This window comes from Nelusetta ayraudi, unplaced genomic scaffold (assembly GCF_046127955.1).
Source record: "Nelusetta ayraudi isolate G7.1 ecotype Tasmania unplaced genomic scaffold, CSIRO-AGI_Nayr_v1 ptg000135l, whole genome shotgun sequence".
In the NCBI taxonomy this organism is placed as follows: domain Eukaryota; kingdom Metazoa; phylum Chordata; class Actinopteri; order Tetraodontiformes; family Monacanthidae; genus Nelusetta; species Nelusetta ayraudi.
Window position 1 is genome coordinate 18,929,921 of NW_027466185.1, and position 23,048 is coordinate 18,952,968.

The window sequence follows — 23,048 nt, forward strand, 5'->3', positions numbered from 1 at the left end:
GAGAGAGAGAGACAATGAAATAGAGAAAACTCAAGAAACGTGTGTTGACAGTTTTTCATTATATTTTTTTTCCACTCTCATGATTTAAAAGTCCATTGTGTAATATTTGGCTTGATTTATGATTTTTATATTGGTAAAAGCTTATTATACTGCCCATAACGACATACATGATAAAATAGTATATTTGATGTACAATAAAAGTCATTTGGCTCTCCTACCCTTAGAACGGTTCTTATATATACAGTATGTATAGATAAAAATCTATCTTGCATATTTCTAAGGAAGCCCAGTGTGGACAATCCAGCTCGCCTCACAGCACGTTTCATAGTTAGGGTGACTGCTTGCGTTTTCAAATGGACCAACAAAGAAGAAGGTGAACGCGGTATCCAGGTTTGGGTGTGTAGGCCACTGTAGTTCACTGGCAAGCTCAGGAGGGGGACGGAGGGTGAAAGACACTCTAATCTAAAATATAACTAACTTGATGTCTGTTTCTTCTTCAAAACCTCCAAATATTACACACTGAACCTTTAAGTACCAGGACAGACCAACACTTACAGCCTTGTTGGAGTCAGAGGAGATGCCCAGAGCTTTCTCCAGGCTGCAGCGGTACTTGTCCATGCGCAGGGAGAAGTCCCGGTAGCGCTTGTCCACAGCCGTCACCCACTTCTTGATCTCGCTGGCATGGCTGTGGCCCTTCTCGCAGAAGCCGTCGGCCAGCTGGATGAGCAGCTTCACGCGCTCCTTGGTTTGCTGGAGGAGGCGAGGTGTGGGGGGTGGGGGGAGAGACAGCTTTGAGTGAAAACTGGGAGTCACGCGGTTCGAAGCGGGCGATTGTGCACGCGTGGCGTCACGGCGACAACCTTGGCCGTGATGTGGAACTCCTCGTGCTCCTTCAGCAGCTCCTGCGTGTGGTGGATGCTGGAGCCCGTCGAGGTGTGCGTGGACAGGTAGAACTCCCCGGTGTCGTGGATCCACTCCAGAGCCTGAGGACGCACGCGACAGGTTGAAAGCTAATTCGCAGAACGCCGGTACGTTCGTGTGGAACAGTGTTTCAATTTGTCGCTTCGTTTTTTTTGCGTACCTGTTTGGCGCTTCGCTCAAACACCACGTACTGCTGACACTGGTCCAGCCGGCGCTTTCTCATGGTCCAGAAGTGGAGGACGCGGTTCTCTCTCTGCAGCAGCTCATTGAGAATGTCTTGCGGGGAAAGAAATGTGCAAAAAGTCAAGTTTCAGGTATTGTGACACAGAATAATTCACATTTCTCCAAGAGCTTTTTCAACAATTGAACTGATGAGCAAAAAGGGAAGAGGGGCTGATACCAAACTAAACACTCACTTTTGACCTGCTGCTCCGGGGCTTTGACGTGGCTCAGCATCCCCGGCATGTTGACGCTGTTCCTGTGCATGTACTTGAGGAAGACGTCTGCATTTCTCCTGGCCAACGTGCACGCCTGCACCGAGACGCGGTCAGTCAGTGACGCTGCACAACTTCACGTCACGTTCGTTTCTCATTTTTGTTTCCAAGTGTTTTAATTGAGTCAAAGGGTCTTACATACATCACTTCATTGCACCGGTATTCATTTTCTATTGCACAAAAGTGTTTGCACGAATATATTTTCAAATACAAACCAAACTGGCGTACAAAGAAAGTCTGAGCTTGTGTCTGGGTATTTATAATATTATCAGACATAAACATGTCAAAAGGGGAAAACAATTTGTAATAAGTAACAATAAAACGTAAATAAATAAAGAGTGGAAAAGTTAGAAATAAGATTGTATAGGGGTTTAGCAGTATTCGTCTCTTATCTGTATTTTCCTGCACCCTGCCTCCCTCTGAGTCCCTTCACTTTTACCTGTTACTCACTCACTAAGTACTGCTGGAAATCTAACTGTGTGTAAATGTATAGCTACAATTACAGTTGTTATAATAATCAAAGGCTCAATTTTCTCAGGGTTCCTACCTGCAAGATAAGATTCAAATAGTTTGTCAAACTATATCATATTGTCAGAATTTTCCCTTGAAAATGTGGTTCTCATTTGTAACGTTGGCTGCGTGTTACCTTGAGGAAGGCCTCCTTCTGCTCCAGGTGCTTGCTGATCATGGGAGACACATGATCCGTCTCACAGTTTGGCCCCAGCTTGTCGGCCCCGCCGCACCAGTCCTCTTCTCTCTTGTACTCCTGCTCCAGGCTCTCCAGCACGCTGCAGACCTGTGGACGCAAAACAAAATGCTTACCCATCTTCGCCTGGTTCAAACTGTACATGACGCCTCCGGCGAGTCTCTGACCTGCTCAGATGTCTTGTAAAAGGCCACCGAGGCGTTGACCAGCTTGAGTCGATCCTCCATTTTCAGCATGAGCTGCTGCCAGTGGGAGGCCACGCTCTCGGCGCAGTCTCTGATCAGGTCCATGTCGTAGTGGTTGGCCTGGAGCAGAGCCTCGGCCTTCTGCTGAACCTGCAGCGCACTCTGGTGGGTTTTCTGCCAGAGGAGAGGTGGAGAAGAGGAGGTGAGGAGTTTGGACGAGCGAAATGAGCGACAAGGAGCAGAATCTGGCAGGAGGACGAACGCCGTCTCACCTCGATGGCGTGCTGGAACTGCTCGTGCTCTCTCTGCAGTTGCTCGGCCTCCTGCAGGGAGCTGGCTGTGATCAAGCCGGCGTTCAACATTGACTCACCGTTACGGATCCAACCCAAAACCTGCAAAATACATTAATTAATAAATTAATTAATTAATTAATAAAAACATAAAATCAAAATGAAATGGTCATCAATTTAAAAACACTTTTTAAAGGTCCAGTGTGTAAATCTTTAAGGAAGTCCGGTGTTTAAGGTAGCAGACCTGTCGTATTTAGAGCACTGTCAGATGGGCTTCCTTTGAAAAATGGATAGCAGCTAGCTAGGAGTAACTAGAAGTAAGAACCTTGCTTTAATTTTACTGCTAGTATACACATACGTACACGTACATATGGGCAGTATGTTGGGCTTTTATCAGTCTAAAAATCATAAATCAAGCCAAGTCATGCGATCGTCTTGGCCTGCAAGTGGCGCCGTGTGTCGCGAGCGCTGCCCTCCTACCTGCTTGACTTCGGCCTGCAGGTGTCTCAGCTGGACGCACTGCTCCAGGTGGCGGCGGTGCTGCTCGGCCGCCAGGTCCAGCTCCTGCTGCTTCTCGTGGAGGAACTCCAGCAGGTCCTGAACCCGCGTGGCCATGTCCACGTCACGGTCGCACAGCAGCTCAACGCCTGCAAGCGGGAGGGGAGAGACACTGCGGCGTCAACTTTGAACCAACTGGTAGACGCGCGAGCCGCGGCGACTCAACACTCACTGTCTTCGCTTTACTTTTAACTTAACCATACTTTCTGTTCCGGGAGTTTAAGCCATGACTTTAAAGCTGTGCCAGAATCAAGAAGCACCGCGAGTCCCGTTCCGTTACACTGTTTCCAAACTTTATGTGTACGTTCAAGAAAAAAAACAAAATACATGTGACATGATGTAACCTTCCTTTTTGCGCAGCGAGCAGAAAGGACCTATTAGCATGGGAGATCACAGGTGAGTTATTATGGGCAGGCGAGTGGGTGCCTCTCATCACAAACACTGGCCGACTCTGACCCGCGACACCTACACAGCATCAATATTAACGCTAATGCAGCCAACACGGCTCTCTCGGGCGCAGAGCACGGGCTGAACGTTCTGTTGAACAACCGGCAGGAGGAGGAGAAAGTGACAGACATCTCTTCAATTTCGCCTTCTGCATTTCCATCTCGAGTTTGATGGAAGCAACGGAAAGAGATGCGTATATGAAAATGACTGACTGATAGTTCTTGTGTGAGTGGTGGTGCTTTTACATTCTGCTGCAGTCCGAGCACTGTTCTCACCGGAGGCTTGGACCTCGTTGACGTATTGCAGCAGCTCCTGGCCCTGGTGGATGACGTCAAACGTGAGATTGTTCATCGTCAGGGCCTTATCGGCGTGGTGCTGCAGCCGCTGCTCGGCCAGCGTCAGGTCCTCCGTGTCGAATTCGCTCATTTGGCCCGTCAGCTCCTCGTTCCACGACTCCAGGTCGGAGATGATCTGTGGAGGACGGTAAAAACACAAGAGGCTATATCGACCTTTGTGGAATGGATCTGCTACTGTGGAATATAAGAAAGGCTAATCTTAGCAGTGCCAACGGTGATTCTAACTCCAAAGGCAAAACAAATCCAATAGGCCTAACCCTCCCCCTCTTTCCCACCCTCCCTCCCTCCCTCCCTCCCGGGAAGGCGGACTCACGTCGATGGCGTCCCTCTCAAAGATCCGCAGCTGCAGGAAGAGCTCCAGCTTGATCTTCCTCTCCTGGAAGAGCTCCTCCATCTGGGCCTGGGCCTCGTCCAGCTGCTGCAGGACGCTCTCGATGTGATTGATGGAGCTGTTGTGCGGCGTCTTGTTGCTGGAGATGGCCGAGTCCCTGCAGCGAGCACACACGCAACACACGCTGGGTTAATGCTTTCAGTCTAGCATTGTTTTTCTCTGAGAAACGACGAGTAGGAATTGGCAGAAATCTGTTTTTTTTTTTCTTATAACATCGCGCAGCGTAACGTTTCCACACGAGCCAAGAACGGGCGACTTGTTCTGGCACTGGAGAGACACTTTCTAGTATGTTCAGGGAGAAGCCTGACTTAAGTGGGCTGGAATGTTGAACGGCATTGACGTTACACAAAAGATGTAAATACATATATACAATTCCAATGATTCTCTCTAAATTGTATATAGACACATAAAAAGCAGTTCAAAGTTGGTCTGCAGAAGGTTTTGTAAGTTGCCATTGTCACCATTATCCAGAATATACAACCCCTTACAGCTCCCCCACTCGCACATGCACACACGTGCACACTTGCACTTATTAATTTATTGGACTTTTTTATGTGCTTGCGTATGTGACGATGTTTTCATGTGTTTTTTATGTGTTTTATATGAGCTGCTGGAGAGAACAATTTCCCTATGAGGATAAATAACGTATCAGGTAGGTGTCACAGGCGAACAGTGGGTTAGCTCAGCTGATATGTCTGGAAAATATACATCTAAAATGCGTAGACGCTCGACTATAATGAGGCCAGGGATGGTTTAACACTAAAACGTGGGGAAGCGAGTGGGAGAGCGAAGGCCGTCATGGAGACTCTGATTCGCTGGGCCGACAAGACGCATGCATGGATGATGCACGGTCAGTCACACACTGACAACAAGCGAATTACCGACAGGCGAAGATGAGTAAGCAAAGTGTGTGTGTGTGTGTGTGTATGTGTGTGTGGGAGGAGGGCATTGAGAGGAGGGAGGGAGGGGGGTCAAATTGGCTGAGAGGCTGATTAATCACCGTGACAGATGCACTGACATATGGGAGCTCATACACTCGGTCACCTGTGTGCACATGTGCAGCACAGTCCCCCTCTCTGTCTCCCACACACACACACACACACACACACACACACACACACACACACACACACACACACACACAGTGAGGGGTGCGCAGTCACGGTCGCCCCCTGGGGGAGGGGTGGGGTACTGGCTCAGCGAGCATGTGACTGAACTGTGTGGCGGACTTATGTAAGAATCCAGTGTGGAGCCAATGCGACCAGAAAGAGAAAGAGAGAGGGATGAAGAGAAAGAGAGAGGGATGAAGAGGAAGAGAGAACAAAGAGGGACGGGATGAAGAGGGACTGGAACATCCTTTGGATAAAAATAGAGCTGGAGACTGACGGTGAACCGCGGCCACCTCTCTCTCTCTCCAACACCTCATCCTCGTTCGCAGCTCTACCCCCCCCCCGTTTCATACATCTCACTGCCTGCGAGAGTGACGGCACCAAGTTGGGTTCAAAACCTTCAACTGACAAATGAAAATCAGTGTTCAGAATTTTTTTTCTCCAAACAAATCTTTCAGCGGCAGCTGACTCTGAAGCTTTGCTGTGCAATTTGAGGCGCGAGTGGCGACTGACTTTGAAACTGCACAAACACCTCATTGCTTTAATTTGATGGGCATCAGTTTGACTTTGGAGTTTGTTTTGGAGCGAGAGCCGCGACGCTTCTTTTTTATTTTTTTTTTAACTCTATTTTTATTTTTATTAATAGAAACACAACACAAACAATACAACAATTCCTTGACAACATCACGAGCCATGCATGAGTACAGCTGATATGGTAAGAAGACAAAACAAAACAAAATTCAATTCAGTAGGGTCCAGAAAGCTGACCAGAAGCAGCCATTGAGAAACAACAAGCAAACATGTGGACATCAGCCCAGTGTGGGGTTCCCCTCAGTTAGGAGAGATATCTTGCTATTGGTAGCCATCTCCTCCCAAAAACATCAGACCTTAGTTGTAGTTTAGCAGTTAAAGCCTCCATCCCATACACTTCCCTCAGCTTCTGTTTCCACTGTGCCACCTGTGACGCTTCTTTTGATTTCATACGAGAAGTGAAATTCAGCGTTGGCTTTGTTTTCCTTTGAAACATCCCGTTTTCTGCGGTCAGTTACTGGAAAACACACAGCTGCTGTGCAAACAAGCAAGCGCTCATGATCGTCGTGACAAAACGCACAATACTTTTTTTTTCTTTTTTTGAATAACTTATTAATTTCTTTTTCTTTTCTTTAGTTTTTGTTCATGGTATCGCTTCAGCTTTTGCGGGCCTCTGTTTTGTTGGTGAGGGGAACAGTCGGTCCTACCTGAGCTGCTGGATGAGATCCTCTCCCTCCTTGATGACGTTGACGGTGACCTGCAGCGTGGTCTGCTGCTGCTGGCCGAAGCGCTTGATCAGATCTTGCACAGCTTCCACCGATTCGGCGTAGACGTCGTCCAGCAGCTCCTTCTGCAGCTCCTCCAGCCATGTCCACAGCTGGAAGGGGGCATAAGTGACAGCATGCATTCAATATAATGCTACACCAGAGGTGGGCAAACTTTTTGACTTGTGGGGCCACGATGGGTTTTAAGATTTGACAGAGGTGCTGGAGCAGCAGCAGATGGATGGAGGGTTCTGGTGACCCACCTCATAGGAGAAGAAAACCTATCATGGGATATGTAGAAAGCATGTGCTTTTATGTCTTTTGAAAATGAACAAAAGCGTTCCAGCTCCGACTCTTAAAATACTGAAATACTGAAGAATTGATCAGTTGTGGTTTCTGAAACTTACAGTTATCCACTTTTAAAAGATTTCTCACCTCAATTTCTTTCACAAACAAATGCAGAAATTCATGTAAAGCTGAAAGTATCCATTATATATGAAATAACAATAGAATAGAACTATAGAACTTTATTCATTCCCAAGGGCAAAATTCAAGTGTGGAAGCTGGACTATAATCTTTTTAACAAGAAAGACAACAAATTAATGGCGGGACATATTTCAGAAATTAGAAGCGTCAGCTTTTGGCATATGCAGTAATTAATCCCCCTCTTGCCGACACGCTGCCTACCCCCCCAGGCGTCCTCTGCTGCGTCGTCAGCTGCCTACCTCTTTGACGTGCGTGTGGAAGGCGACGGACATGTCCAGCAGGACCTTGCGCTGCTCTACGCGGCGAACAAAGTCTTGGATCCTGTCTTCGAGCTGGTGGGCGGCCTGGTAGATCTCCTCGGGGTCGCACTCGCCCGTTTGGGCGAGCTGCTCCGCCGCCTCCAGCAGCTTGTCTGCATTGGTGTATGTGTTCTGCACAGAGAGCGATGGGGTGAGAGGGGTCGACTCAGAGAGAATGTCAGGAAAACAGTCGCGGCGTGAGCAGAGGAAGGAGAAAGAAAAAGCAAAGTGAAGAAGTGAAGAAGTCGGCGCTGCGGCGAAGAAGAAGAGAGAGAGACGGCGCATGCAAATAGCGCTGACGGTCACATTTCCCCGACCGAGGCTGATCAGCAAGACGCCGACAACCAAAGAATTACGCAAAAGTGCTCATTTGCACATAAAACGCTTGCTATGAGTCTCGCATGAGGCAAATTTCACGTTGTCTCTTGTCCATCGATAAACGGGTCTGAAAGGAAACTTCCATTTCTTGCTCCAGTTTCCATAAAGCAAAGCCTGTTTTTTTGTGTAAAGCTGAAAACGGAGGGTTGAATGTGCTCTCTCCTCTGACCTTTTTTTTTTCAACAGTCCGCGCTGCACTCGGCGAAGGGTGTCGTGGCGAGGACTGCGTCATAATATTACGCTGATCGTCGGTACAAACGCAGTTCCTCTTTTGTAATATTGCTTAATCAAACACAACAGACTCTAAAAATAGTAAAAATGTGTGGACTGCAGCTCGAAAGAAGCAGACAACCCTGCTGAGCCTGTCTGGGGTCATTGACTTCTAAAAACTTCTTTAAATATATTCATGAATTCCGTCAAAAGTTTAACAAGTTGTGAAACACACGTTGAATAAATAAATAAGCCAAGAGACTTTTATAATAAACAATATTATTGCAGATACTAAATATCCCACATTCTATGCTTTTTTGGAGTTTTTTTTTCTTATCTTCAACACTGTATGAGACGCCTCAAACAACTAATCAGGAAAGAACTGCAGAAAAATGTATGCAGAACCCCTACGATTTAAGCCAAACAGCTACGAGGCGGCATCCGAGGAGCGAAACCAAAACCAGGCCGGGAGTGTCGTCAAGAACCTGGGGGAGGCGCCAGCGAGGCATCAACGCCTGACATACGGAACCAAAAAGTAGCAAAGGGTGGACTTCTGTCGTGGCCAGAGTTCACCGACAGACGTTGGGAGAGTTCAGCGCACATCCGGCGTTGACCGAGAGAGGCGCGAGAGGAAGAGCGCTGCGGTACCTGTGCCACTTCCTCAAAGTCTTCGTGCCGTTTCTGGAGGGCCCGCGCTCGGTGCAGGGACTTTCCCACACCCGTGTGCTTGCTGAGGAAGGCCTCGCCGTGGTTCTCGATCCAGTCCAGCACCTGCGGGCGGAGATCACAAAAAAAGCGTGACGACGCGGAGCGGGGAAACAGCGGCCACAAGGAGGCGCCGTACGGCAAAAGGACGGGTGGGGCGGGGGGACCTCGGGTTAACGATGGGGGAGAGGTGCCGGAGGGGAAGGAGGCTGGACGAGAACAAAAAGGCGGCGTGCGTGACGGTGCGCCGAGCCTCTTTCTTTCTCCACGCTGCTCTCCCCGCACCTTCGTCCTTCAAAGGCCTTAACGAATGAACGGCATCTGCATGGACATATGACCTAGTTCGGTAGCCATAGCAACAGTTGCCATGTCGACCCGCTCAGGCAGGCCCATTATTTTTGGACAGTATGTAGCGGTATTATTAAGTTTGACTGCTATTCTCGTCTCTTTTAGAACTGATACGCTGCACGGAATGCGAAGTTCTTGGATCTACAAAATGACCGAATTACTCAAACTAAAAAAAACATCCGTTTATCATCAATTTACAAGAGAGCGCAGGCAGGGTGACACTCTGGACAAGTGGCCAGTTCATCGCAGGGCCACACAGGGAGATAAACAACCATTTGCTCTCAAACACACACCTACAGACCATTAAGAGTTCCCAATCCGCCTCACATGCATGTTTTTGGACTGTGGGAGGAAGCCGGAGAACCCGGAGACACAGGGAGAAGACACAACCTCCACACAGGAGATCCCAGGCCATAGAATCGAACCTGCAACCTTCTTGCTGTGAGACGACAGTGCTCAATTTAAAAAAAATAAAATAAAAAATAAAGTGACAAGCAAAGACGTGAGCTTCCAGAAACTTGCCCAGGGACGTTTCAATGGGAAACATCACTTCAGTGCGGGTCCGAGCTCGCTATTAGGAGTTCTATTTTCCGCCTAGCAGGCCTTCCTATTTTCAAATCACCATCAAACCCACCGAGCCGTGCAGAAAACCACCCGGCCATTAGGCTCGGCTTTGAATTTTCAACCTGGTTTAACAGACATCAGCGATCCGCGGGGCGCCGGGCGCTCACCTGTTGGACGTCCTGCTGAAAGACGCAGAGCTGCAGCCGCTGGTGCAGCCGCACCTTGCGGTGCTGCCAGATGTTCTCCAGCTGCCTCTGGTGATGCAGCACCTCGTGGATGATGTCCAGGACGTGGTGCACCGCCTTGGAGTAGTTCGCCGACGCCGTGAGCGAGTCGGCACTGCCGGGGGTCAGAGGTCGCTGCAGCTTGTCCAGCAGGGCTTTGCCATCTTGGCTCACCTAAAGAAAACAGCATTTGTTTGTTTCAAACAGGAATGTAGAAACGATTTCAAGCAGAATGGATTATTATGAAAAGCTGTGTCACAGTCTTGAGTTTAAAGGTCCACTCTGAAATGTTTGGCTTTATAAGACTAATAAGCGTATATAATTGCAGTACAATAAAAGTCATTTGGTTTTCTTGCCCTTGGAACAGTTCTCAAAAACACATTAGACTACGACTAAGGTAACCAGGTTTGGGTGCGCAGGCCACCGTAGTTCAGCGGCAAGCTCAGGAGGGGGGGATGGAGAGCGAAAGACGCTGCAATCTACAATGTAACCACTCGATGTCGCCGTTTCTTCTCGGAAAGCTCTAAATACCAGAACACAGGAAAGGCGACGTTCCGCCACGATTAGTGAGTCGCAAGTGTGACGTCACCTCGGAGTACGCCGCAGTGATGTGCTCGTAAAGGCCTTGGTGGTGATGGATGGCGTCTTCAAGGTCTTGCAGCTCGGAGGGCAGGTCCACCTCGCCGCACGCTTTGCACCACGAGTCCACGTTACTCATGTACTGCAGGGGGAAGAAACGCACGCAGGCAGTTAACCGCACGGACATCGGACGTTTCACATGAGCCGCAGCGCGAGGCGGCCGCACACACATCCCAGTGTTCTCCGCGGAAGTCACATGGTCGCCGGAGCGCGTTCGAAACTGCGCGCGCCCTGGGACGGCGGGGGGGGGACGCGTTTAGCCATTCTGCATAAACACACGTCCTTTCAATGAGCAATTGAGACAGCTTTGAATCCGTCGTACAGTGAGTGCACAGTGAAGTGGAGCGACACGGACAGTAACCAGCACTGCTGCTGTTCATTTAGCCGCATACAAGCAAGAGACAGCATGTGCTGATTTTCTTTCTTTCTTTTTTTCTTTTTCACGGAGAGTATTCAGCTTCCCAACAACGGTCATCATATGAACCCTTCAAGCTTTTTAGTGTTGGATTAACACTCTTCCGTCAGACCAACAATCTACATCTTTAATAATCAAACTGCAAACAGCAAATTTCCCCAATGTGGGATTAATCAAGATGATCTACTCTATTCTATTCAACATACAACGCTAGGCAATGCATCAAAAACAGTGTTGAACTCATCAATTTGTTGTCTTGATTCTGGTTCGTTTACAAGCAATCTCTTTTTACTCGTGCACACACACTGGTCAACTGTGCTCAGAGATGCTCAGAGCATCTGGTCTGCTATTGGTGCAGCAGAGGAGGCTGCACAGAGGAGTTAAATTGACTCATGTTATCATTACGTAAATAATAAAAAAAAAAAAAGAAAACACATTACCATTTTTTAAATAAAAATATTTGCCTCTGGCCTGACAGAAAACTCTGTCCTTTCTGAGTTCTGAGTTGGCCCTGTGTGATGTCACTAAGGGCAGTGATATCTCACCGATACCTTTTACAGGTTGGTGACAGCGACCCCGGGCAGAGTCGGAGCTGGGCAACGTTTTCCCCCATACAACAAGGATGCAGGGTGTTAAAACAGAGTGTTAATCTTTATAACTCCTGTTTAATGGTCTGTGGCGAACTATAAGAAATTAATGAACCAATAAGCAAAGAAGAAAAACAACTGAAGTGGTGAAATGCTGTTAAAAGTTAACACAAGAGAGTGACAAAGGTTTAGAATAAGCCTTTGCTCTGTGAAAAGGACAAAAGGTTGGTGTAAAACCTGCAGGGGGGGAAAAAAAAAATAATCTTTTTTTTCCCCTTCTATTTCAACTAGCAAACATCAAAAGCTAGCCGGCCTGATGACGGTGATATTCCAGGTCGGAGAAAGTTGCACCACTGGCATCTCCCAGTGGGCATTCAGCATTTGGGGCCATATATCATTCCATACAGGGCTGGCTAATGAGCACGGGCAGAGAGACCAGCAGATAACAAATGCTCCACAGACACTCCTGCGGTGCGCATGTAAATATATGGAAATGCAAAAGATGCGATGAGCTTCAGAGATTTAACAAACCCAAATGGGTTATTTCCCAACCCTGCGTGTGTGTGTGTGTGTGTTTGTGCGCGTGCGTGTGCACGAGTTGAGGTAGCGTCCATTAAGATGGAGAAGGTCAAAGCCTCAGCTTCCTCCAAGGGCGAAACAGTGTGCAAACCAGACAAACACATTGCATAAAAGTATTAATGAGCCAGCTGTAGATGTAAGGAAATGCTACATTTACTTTAAACCAGTGGTTCTCAACCGGTGGAGTCTCATGATCCACACATTTCTCCTTATGAAGCGGCAAATTTATTCCACTGCATTCAAATTTATTCTGCGAAAATAAAAACCCTAGCCCACTTTCTATCCAAGCCTAATAAATAAATAATTTCAATGAATTGAATTGAAATGTGTATCCTGAAAAATATACACCCAACATTACTTTTTTTTTTTAGTAAATAGATATACTTTAAAAACCCTTTTTAAAAAAAAGGGAGACTGGCCATGAAGCTGCATCCCAATCAAAACAGACCCACCAGTTGAGAAATGCTGGGGTATATCCACAAAAATAGAAAAATAGTGCAACAATGGAGAGTGCCTTCATCCAGTCATAATCATCATATGAACAAAATATAGTATATAACAGGCATGGCCAAACTACGGCCCGCGGGCCACATCTCTGCGTGGCGCTGTCTGGCCCGCATGAAGGCAGTCATAAACCCCCCCCCCCCCCCCCCCCAAAAAAACGAAACTTTGCCGGCACGTAACTTTGCCGACACGTTAGCGTAGCACGACAGCGATAGCGTGCTTCCTCCCCACCCACTCCCCCGGTCAACGAAAAAAATGCCGGAACGGAAAAATGCCCCCCCCCCTACTACCAGTCAAAAGTTTGGCCACATAATTCTGATTGAATGGTTTTTCTTTCATTTTCATAACAATTGACAATGTAAACTGTCACTCAAGGCATCAAAACTATGAATGAACACACATGGTATGTGTAGGAAGCAGTAAAGATAAAGAAGAAACAGGTGTGTACAAACCTTTGACTGGTAGTGTATATTTCAAAATCGCCTCTTTAAAAAAAAAAAGAACAATGCCGACAAAGCCACGACCCAAGCAGCGATTCTCAAGCAGCGTTTCTAAACTGCTATTTGCAACACGCTGAAGTGAAACAGCAGCCAATGTTCAGTTTTGCTTGGAACTCACCTGGTCGCACTTCTGGTGGAAGCTGCCCGACATGTCCAGCAGCGTGCTGCGCTCGTCCAGCGCCGCCGCAAACGCCTTCCACTCCTTCTCCAGCTGGCTGGAGATCTGCTTGATCTGCTGCGAGGCGTAGTGGCCCGACTCCAGCAGCCGGTTGCCCACCGACATGATGCGGTTGATGTTCACGTACACGTTCTGGAGGACGAGAGGAGAGAATGAGGGGAGGGAGAGGTGAGTCCAGACCAGGCTGGGCAAACTTTTTGACTCGTGGGGCAACAATGGGTTCTCAAATGTGACAATGGGATATGAAGAAAGCATGTGCTTCAAGGTCTATTGAAAATGAACAAAGACGTTACAACAGAACATGTGTCTCTGAAGCCCCATGGTATTTAGCTCTTTAAGGAAATCACTCTTAAAACACAGAAAAAAAACGTACTTACTTACTATTAATATAATTTCTTCCAGCTCGGTGGGCCGGAATAAAAAAGCTTAATGGGCCGAATATGGCCCCCGGGCCGTAGTTTGCCCAAGCCTGGTCTAGACTGACAGCTGGAATTCTCTTCCGAGAATAATGAAAAAAAAAAAAACTCTGGTGGCTGGATTGATTCGCCATCTCAACAGTTTCATAATAGTTGCGTAAGAGCTGGTGTGGCTGGGGAATACGATTATTCAATACCTGGTCACAATGGCGTGCGTGCACGAGCGCGTGCGTGCGCGCACTCCAAATGCATGCGCTGGAGGTTGACGCTATGTGCGCTTAACTATACGATTAGACGGCGCCAGCTTGACGGGTCCAAGTGGGCGGAAGAGCATTCCCTCCCGCTGCGGATCAACGCTGCCGTGCACGCGCGTGTCTTACCATGCAGTTCATTGCGAAGTGCTTGTGCTGGGTTTGCAGCTCCACGGCGTGGGGGTGGTTGTTGCCGATCTCCGTGTAGCCCGCCAGGAACAAACCCTTGTTGTGCATGATCCAGTCAAACATCTGAGGCGTTGAGGAGGGCACGGGACAAGAAGACAGATACAGACAACTGGATTGATCCCACCATCTTGCGTACCAACATTCAGAGTCGCAAGTGCGTTCAAGAAAAATAGGCAGACAGAGCAGAATAAAATTGGCACATGGATGCACCGATACAAGTATCGGTACCTATTCCGATACCAGTATCAGATATGGGGGCCGATACCTATTCTTATAGCAGTATCAGGTATGAGTATCGATACCCGATATTGGTATCGGTACCTATTCTGATACCAGTATCAAGTATGGGTACTGATACCAATATCGATACCACTATCAGGTATGGATACCAATACCAGTATCGATATTGGTATCGGTACCTATTTCAATACCAGTATCAGGTATCCGTACTGATTCCGGATATGATTCCATACTTTTAAAATACGTACCGCTACCACGACACAGATACCAGTTGCATATGTAGATGTATTTGACAATGGTGTTAAATTTGTGTTTGTACTACAGTGAAACGTTTGACAGTCACCGTGTTCTAGAAAAATATACTGAAGAAATTACATAATAATAACAGTAATAACAGAATGATAATAACAGAACATCTGTGGAAAAAAAAAAACAATAAACATCTAAGTAATTCTATAATGCGTCATGACCTTATGAAGTACTTGGCATTGGTGAGAACTGAAAAGCAAGTACTCTTTCTGTAAAAAAGTGGTCCATAGCAAGGAATATAGTGGAGTCAAGGTTCAATCAATCCATCAAATAAATAAAGGGGGCTACTAAACTTGATCGAAAAGATCTCTAAAACAGTACAATGTAAGAGAATGAAAGTCTTATAAGTAATTTAAAAGGCAAAGTGCAGAGGGAATAAAGGCAGCCAGCCACATGGAAACATGCACGTGCATAGGTTCAGTGTCGATTCTCCACAGATCCCAAGTTGGCGGCTGCAGGTGAGACCTTGACGCAACTGCTGCGCTGCAGCGGTGTGGACACGCTTCCATTGCCGGGGGCCCCAGAGGGAACGGACTGCCTGCCATCCAGAGCCTCCTCTCGGGCTCTCCACCAGAACGACTCGCGGCCCGTGGTGTCCTAGCAACAAGCTCCCACACGGCTGCAGCGCTGCTCGAGTGCACCATTGCTGCCCGCAACCGCAACTCGTTTTATTGCGCTCGCTTCTGATGTGGATCCGCAGACGACTTCACCTGAGCTGTCAGGGACGGTGAGTGGAGGGGAGCGAGCGGGGAGGGGGGCTCAGCCTGTGCTAGTGTTGTCGAGACCGCACCGACCGAGACCAAGACGTTATCAAGACCAGAGAGTATCGAGATCGGGACCAGACCAAGACTTTATATATCAAAGGAAAATAACAAGAAAACAGAAAAAAATGACCAGTATCTTTTTTTAATTCAAGATTGTTTCTAAATGGAACAGCAACATCTCTTTTCCGCAAGTTATCATTTCATGATTTTCTTTCGCTGCTTTGCCAACTATTTTGAACCATTTCCAAAAAAACAACTTTGCTTCATAAAAATAAAAAATAAATGAACTAGGAATAAGGGGGTTGTGTCACCCTGGATGTCACAAAAAGAGTGTAAAACGGCAGCAGCTGGATTTTTTTTTCCGTTATCCGTCATTGTAGTGTTGGCTGAGTCTCAACTGGTCTTGATCAAAAATCCAGAGTCCGTCCAGTCTGAGGCCGAGACGAGGCCGAGTAAAAATGCCTCCGAGTCCGAAACCCAAAACCCAATCTCGGGTGCTACAACACTAGCCTGTGCGAGCCCTCCTCTAAACTCATCGTACGCAGCAGGGGTGATGTTTTTCCTCCCTCTCGCGCTGCCGATCAGCCGCTGTTTAAACGGCTGAAAATAGAAGAATCAATTCTTCTTCGGTGGATTTTAATTAAGGTTCCGTGTCTATCGGGTGCCATCTGCCCCGCGGCGGTAATAGATCGCCACTGCGTCACAAACAAGCGCACAAACACACAGTCCCCGCCCTACAAACCTTTTCGGCATCCTGTTCGAACAGGCGCAGCTGGAAGCACTGGTCCAGCTGCAGCTTGCGCACGTGCCAGGCCTGGTGGAGGTGCTGCCTGGTGGAGTGCAGCTTGTCCAGCAGCTGGGTGATGCGGGGCACCAGGCCCTGGATGTCGGCGTTGCTGCCTCCGCCGCCGCCGCCGCTTCCACCGTTGCCGCCGCCGCCGCTCCCGCCGCTGCCGCTCCCGCCGTTGCGATTTGCGAACGACTCGCTGCTTTGGATTCGCTGAAGTAACCTGGGGAAGGGGTGAAAAGAGTGTTGTTAACGCTCAAGGTTTGCGGTCATGTTTCAGAGAAAAAGGCAAAACTTTTGCATTTGCAGGTACGCTGTGAGAAGAGAGAAGTTGAAACTTCTTCAAAACTGAGATCTATATCTCGATTTCTACAACAACAAAAAAAACACTTCTCAAAAAAAGCAAGAGAGCACATCATTGGCTTGGAGTAGGTTGTAGTCAAAAACATATTTTAAGATATGAGCCCGCGTAGGCGCCGCTCGGAGTCAAACAGTTTCTTTGGTTACTTTCAGGCCTGCGCAGTTTTTAGTTAGTTTTAAAAATATGCTACATTAATAGCAAGCAATTGCAGATTTTGCTGTTCATGATGTACGGTGACCAAAAAAACAACATACTTTTTTATCGACTGGAGACCAGGGCTCCAAATGTACATTAATTTTAGCTCAATATCACCATTAAAAAAAATAAATTGAAAAATAACAATAGATAAACCTATAGAATATATTGTAATGAGTGTAGTATTTAAGAAGTGGGCACGCTTCTTTTTGGTGCATGTATTTACGGTGAATCACATCTTTGCATATTATAGAAGGAAGTCAGTGAGAATCTCTAGGCAATACAGAAGCAGATTAACATACAGGCCATCAAGCCAAACCAGCAGGGGAGGAAGTAGGGGGTAAAGGCACTGGTCCTACCAGGTAAGGTTGGCTCAATACCCAATTCAACTTTGAGGGGGTAAAAAAAAAGCTTGTATGTACTGTCTGAGAACTCAGTGCCATCTTCATTCGTGCATCAGAAAAGGTTGGCTGATGACAATCATACCCCATTTATAATACAAAAAGAATAAACAGCAAGGCAGGATCTCCGTAGAGATCAACGCTGGAACTTTCCGACAGCCCCCGGGAGGGCTGTTTGCGTGGCACCAAAACTGACTGTTGATATTTGAGATTTGTAGCTTTTCTTCCACTCCGACTCTCTTTGTGGGTCTGCTTTCATTTGACATTTAAAACTTCCACGGCGTGAAAATGCAGAGGCTTCCCAGAGTCCCGCACAAAAAAAAACAACGTGCAAGTGCAAACAGGTCGTGGGGAGGCTGCACACGCTCAGTTTCGACGTGACCTTAAAGGAGTGACAAAGAGGTGCTAAATCAAACAGAGCCGCGCCGTCTTCCTCGACCCGCGAGGCGGTTGGCGGCCCGCTCACCTCTGTCCTTCGGTGTCCAGTTCCTCGATTGGGGCCTTGATGACCTTCTTCTTCAGCGTGGCGTGCTCCTCTATCATCCGCCGAGCTCCTTCCAAATCCTGGGGGAAGTCCTTCCTCGACACCGTCTCCTGCATCTCCTCCAGGCGAGTCAGCATCTGGGTGGCGTGGCCCGAGAACTCCTCAAACGCCACGCGCACCTGGCGAAAGGCGCGAGAATCGATTAGATTATATTGTGTTGGCCTAACACTTCAAAAAACCCTGATCTGCGCTCGCCAATTTTCTACTTTTGTGGAACTTATATTTAAAACACTTTCTTTATTCCATTATTCAATTGGAGATGCACCAATACCAATACCAGTATCGGTACCGATACCGGGGTTGAGCACTCAACTCATACTCATATAATACATGCCAATACCACAACCAGTTGTATAGTTGTATACATATAAATTCCCAGTCAAAAGTTTGGACACACCCTATGAAATGAAGACTATTGACATTGCAGTTTTTCACGGAAGATATCAAAACAACGTATGAACACACATGGAATTATCATCTAGGTTTGTGTGCGCAGGCAACTGTAGTGCACTGGCAAGCTCAGGAGGGGGAGGGTCTAAGATTTAACTTGATGTCGCGGTTTCTTCTCAAAATCCCCAAATATTACACAGTTACCCTTTAAATGTAAAGAGACGCTGATCAGTTGGGACTTTAACATTTCTTTTCAGGAGCGCCGACCCGCTCTCGCCGCCGCCTTACCTCGATCCACTCTTCATGGTTGTAGTCCAGGCTTCCGTCAAAGTCGGCCGTGAGCTGGGAGGGGTCGACGACCTTTGTGAGGCCTTCCAGCGACACCATGGTGGTCTACAGGTGCCAATTCAGAAAAAAAAAAGAAGAACGGGGAAAAAAAGACACATTGAGGATTTAGGCTAAACGAGCGCGTTAAGTGACAGCAAAGTGCTCCTAATCTCCACTTCCCTTCTCCTTCAGCCCTCTAACGATTTCCTCCGCCCGAGGATTCTTTTCTCATTCCGAGGCAAGGCGGACGGAGGACTCATCACTAATGGGCGTCAAACAGCGAAAGTGCAGAGACGCAAATTTCTTTTTCAGTCGAAGCCAGGTAATTAATGTCTTCGCACATCAAAGCCGTGACTAAAGCTCTTTTTTATCCTCTTTATCCTCCTAATTTAGCACGCCGCCGTTTTCGGATACCAGACATACTTTTCACGGCGGGCACCGTTACATCACACGCCCGAAAGCTCCCGATCTGGAACAAACAGCAGCGAGCGGTGCGTTCTCTACTCGGCTCGCTTCCTCTGCTCTGCTCACTTTGGAGCCAAAGTCGAATCCGAAAATCGGACATTGGACAACAAAACGCACGTTACCATACCACTTTCAAATTTCATAGACGCAGGAAGGAAACGTCTCCTCTTTTTCTTTTTTTTTTTTTTCCATTTTTTTTTTTTTTTTTTTTTTTTTAAGTTTCAGAGCCCGTGCGATTCTGCTGCGCCACCTCCACACAACACCCCCACACACATGGCCAAGCACGGACGGACGGACGGAGGGAGGGAGGGAGGGAGGAAGGGAAGCAGACGAAGCGATAGCGAGATGGCTTTGTGCAGGACAAACAATCGTGTGAGCGCCGTTGCGCCTGGTTAAATAAAGAGCAAAAGCTCTCACCGAGGTGGGGGAAAACACCACGGGCAGCAGCGTCGTTTGCCACCGGTGCCGCCGCTGCTCTCGGGAGTTAATTGAATTGTATACAGCTCTGGTGCTGGATGACGAACGCAGTTTTTTTTTTTTTTATCAAGAATTACAATCCCTGCTGCGGGCGCGATTCTGCACCTCTTCGTTGGGAGAAAGGAGATGTGATCTTCATTCTTTTGGTAAGAAAAAGAAAATAACACAGAGACATACACGCATCCATAACCAGCTGGAGTCCATGTAGTGCAGCTTGAGTGCAAAAGCTGTGATAAGGCAAATGAGCAGATGCTTTTAAGGGCAACAGGCCTCCTAGACACAGTTTGGTTCTATACATTACAAACAAAAAAAGAAATAACCGTCCAGTGTTGACTGACTGATTCAGGCCTTTTTATTGAATCCTTTTTAATGAGGCCTTTAATGGCCTTTTTTAAAGGCCTTTTTAATGAATCCTTCCTTCAGGTTGTTCTCTTTAGGGGTCGACGCAGCAAATCACATTGAACTGATTTGCATATTGTGAGGTGGCATAGTAAAATCATTGTTCCCAAAAGAAGATGATGGGTAGCACAGTGAGAGTCATGACAGTGGTATCATGGCCCCACAGCAACAGGGATGCGCAGACTGGATTCCAACCCAGGTCTTTCTGCTGCACCCCCACCGCTGCACGGGTTCCACACCAGGGTGCTCCTGGTATTCTCCCACAGTCCTGAGCTGCTTCTGCTGCTGCTGCTGCTTGTCAGGTCGACTGTCAAACCAGGACTTCCCAGCCTGCGCCCTGCCAAGACGGCTGGATGACGGCAGACTAAAAGATGGGCTCCGGCGGCGCTGCGACACAGCGCAGGACAGGGAGCGAGTGGATGGAAATAGATGGAGCCTTTTAATCCGGGCCGGCCAAACTTGAAGAAATGATATTAGTAGTTATTTAGTCATTTATTATTCTTATTTAGTCATGTTATGTGATGCCTGATGAAGGTCTTCTGACTGAAACGTTGCAGGAATACCAAATAAAAGGAAGAGAGTCGAGCAGTGTGAGGGAGCCTTTATCAATTTTGGTCTTACTCTGGGATGGCGTCCTTCTCCGACGCACCTCTCTTTTTGGGAGTGCTGAGAATTCTTTTGGATTTTAGTTAATTAGTCATAAAAGGGCTGTATTTGATACATTTGTTCAGTGTTTGAAGAGAAATTTCAATAAAGAGCTAAATACTGTGTGGCTTCGAAGACACCGATTTTGTTGGCACGCTTTAGTTCATTTTCAATTATACATTAAAGCAACGTGTTTTCTACATATTCCATGATATATTTTTTCCTCCGATGAGGTGGCTCGCCAGAACGCTCCATCCATCTGCTGCTGCTCCAGACCCTTCTGTCAAATTTTAGAACCCCTTGTGGCCTCACCAGTCAAAAAGTTTGCCCACCCCTGAAACAGAAGCACGGATTAAAAATACACACCATTTTAAAATGCGTGTCCCACCCCGACTATATAATTTTTTGGAATCATTTCCTCAGTTGCAGCTCTACTTCAACAAAGCACAATGAACTCAGCCGCTGTGAACACTCTTTAGAAATCCAATGACAACGATGTTACGAGCCAATCCAATCCAAGCCGTGTGTGCAGCAGCAGCAGCAGCAGCGTGTGGGAGGGTGCACCGCCCCCCCCCCCCACCTCTTCCCCATCCCCCCTGCGGCGCCTGCTTGTTGTCCAGCGATCAATAAGGTGTCATCACCCGGTTCGAGCGATCAGGTGACGTCCGTGTCGGTGGGAATGTTTGTTGGTTTTTGATTTTTCACTTCCTTGGAAGGGATCACATGGTGCAAGTCGAGCAGCTTTGGAAGTCACTGGCGGGCAAACAAGCGAGACGCAACGCACACGGACACGAGCGCAAACACACACACACACGCACAAAAAAAAGAAAAAGACGTCCCCATGACAACGCGACTCGGCCCCGGACTGGTGGATTCAGAACCTGCGGGTCGGCCCGGATAAAGCGCTCCTTGTTCCAGGCCGTCGTCAAAATAGCTGCGAAGACGCAGCGCAGTCCTAAACTCATGACTGAACACCGTCCAGAGCGGAACTCGTGATCCGCTGATGAATGTTGCAGTTCTCTCTCTCTCTCTCTCTCCCTCTCTGTCTCTCGTCCCTTCGGGTTGACAGCTGGCCGCTGATGTAGAGAGGGGGGCTTTAATGAAATGTGCTGACGGCGGACGGGGCCGGCGCACGGCTGCGGCCGTCCTCGTCGCATTTCAGCTGACGGCAAAAAAAAAAATGTTCTCCTATCTCCTACACTTTTTTAATTTTTTTTTTATAGCTCATTAGTCTAAAAGGGCCGGTGTAAATCTGTTGCACTCAAAAGTCTCGCCGTTAGCGGCTACTTAGCGCCGCAGCCGGGTCCCATCAACGTCAAGCGAGAGCCAGACGCATACATCCGAGCAGCAATGCCAAGTTAAAATGAAAATGAAAAACGAAAGTCCTCGCGGTGAATTCCACTATCTGGCTGTGATCAGAAAAAAAAAATGCAAAGAAAAAAAACAAACAGACGCGCCGCTCACCTCGAACTCGAACTTGGAGCTGCCGAAGTTGGTCCTCTGCTTCTGCCAGAAGTTGTCCGGTTTGATGATGAGGGCGACGTGGATGCACGAGGGGAAGGACTCCTGCAGGATCTTCAGCAGCGGCTTGATGCTGTCCCACTTGGAGCCGCGCATGTCCACGATGACCGTGAAGCCATGTTTGCACACCTCCTCGCTGGTGTGCGAGGGTCGGCGGCAGTGGGAGGAATTAAAAGGAGCGCGAGCGAGAGAGAGAGAGAGAGAGATGAGAGAGAGAGAGAGAGAGAGAGAGAGAGAGAGAGAGAGAGATGAGAGAGAAGGAGGGAGAGGAGGGAGGATGAGAGGGAGGGGCAGAGGGAGATTGGAAAGAGGGTAATCCAGAGAGAGAGAGAGAGAGAGAGAGGCGTGGGAAAGGATGAGAGAGGGATGGAGAGGAGGGAGGGATTGGGAAAAAAAGAGGAGTCGGACATTTAGAGCGGTTTGAAAAGACGGACGGCGGAAGAAAAGAATGAAAACAAACGGCGAGGTGAGGCGGTTTTCTGTAGCGTGAGCAGGAAAACGGTGCAAACACTCCTCCCACGCACGCATCGGGGCCGCCCGCCCACACACACACACACACACACACACACACACACACACACACACACACACAAACACACACACACACACACACACACACACACACACACACACAGAAAGACCTGTGACAAACGGGTCGCACGTGTGTGCATAAATGAAAACACTAATCAGCAGCGTTCGCTCGCGCATCGGCCACCTCGTCTCCCAGGGGGCGCCGCGCTCCGGGGGACATCGTGAGCGACGACCGTCCACGAGACGAGGAGGCAGAGATAATGTTTCGTGTGTGTGTGTGTGTGTATGTGTATGTGTGTGTGTGGGTTGGGGGTTTAGGGGATCCACTGAAGGAACGGCTGTTGGAACCAGGGCACGATTTCAATTCTACGTCCGCAAAATGAAACCCTCCGCTTGCTTGTCGCTGTAGATTTTCATCGTAGTGATTGATGCATCGTATTTTCCAGTGATTTGACGCGCTGATCTGTT

The 23,048-nt window shown here is 48.0% G+C and overlaps 1 protein-coding gene across 3 annotated transcripts in view; it reads right to left on the reverse strand.

Annotated features, from left to right (window-relative positions):
- The window catches only part of LOC142877412 (triple functional domain protein), an 80,365-nt gene that overhangs the window by 25,028 nt on the left and 32,289 nt on the right, over positions 1–23,048 (reverse strand). For all 3 annotated transcript variants that reach the window (XM_076012031.1, XM_076012032.1, XM_076012030.1), the window contains exons 5-25: positions 21,993–22,185; positions 18,504–18,608; positions 17,748–17,944; positions 16,280–16,547; positions 14,165–14,287; positions 13,309–13,500; positions 10,556–10,687; positions 9,910–10,140; positions 8,774–8,896; positions 7,478–7,669; positions 6,696–6,865; positions 4,271–4,445; positions 3,877–4,072; positions 3,077–3,243; positions 2,579–2,698; positions 2,289–2,480; positions 2,062–2,211; positions 1,338–1,452; positions 1,082–1,197; positions 861–983; positions 556–750 (exon numbers count right to left, since the gene is read on the reverse strand). In XM_076012031.1, coding sequence (XP_075868146.1) covers positions 556–750; positions 861–983; positions 1,082–1,197; positions 1,338–1,452; positions 2,062–2,211; positions 2,289–2,480; positions 2,579–2,698; positions 3,077–3,243; positions 3,877–4,072; positions 4,271–4,445; positions 6,696–6,865; positions 7,478–7,669; positions 8,774–8,896; positions 9,910–10,140; positions 10,556–10,687; positions 13,309–13,500; positions 14,165–14,287; positions 16,280–16,547; positions 17,748–17,944; positions 18,504–18,608; positions 21,993–22,185 — 3,475 coding nt within the window. The remainder of the gene's footprint in view (positions 1–555; positions 751–860; positions 984–1,081; positions 1,198–1,337; positions 1,453–2,061; positions 2,212–2,288; positions 2,481–2,578; positions 2,699–3,076; positions 3,244–3,876; positions 4,073–4,270; positions 4,446–6,695; positions 6,866–7,477; positions 7,670–8,773; positions 8,897–9,909; positions 10,141–10,555; positions 10,688–13,308; positions 13,501–14,164; positions 14,288–16,279; positions 16,548–17,747; positions 17,945–18,503; positions 18,609–21,992; positions 22,186–23,048) is intronic.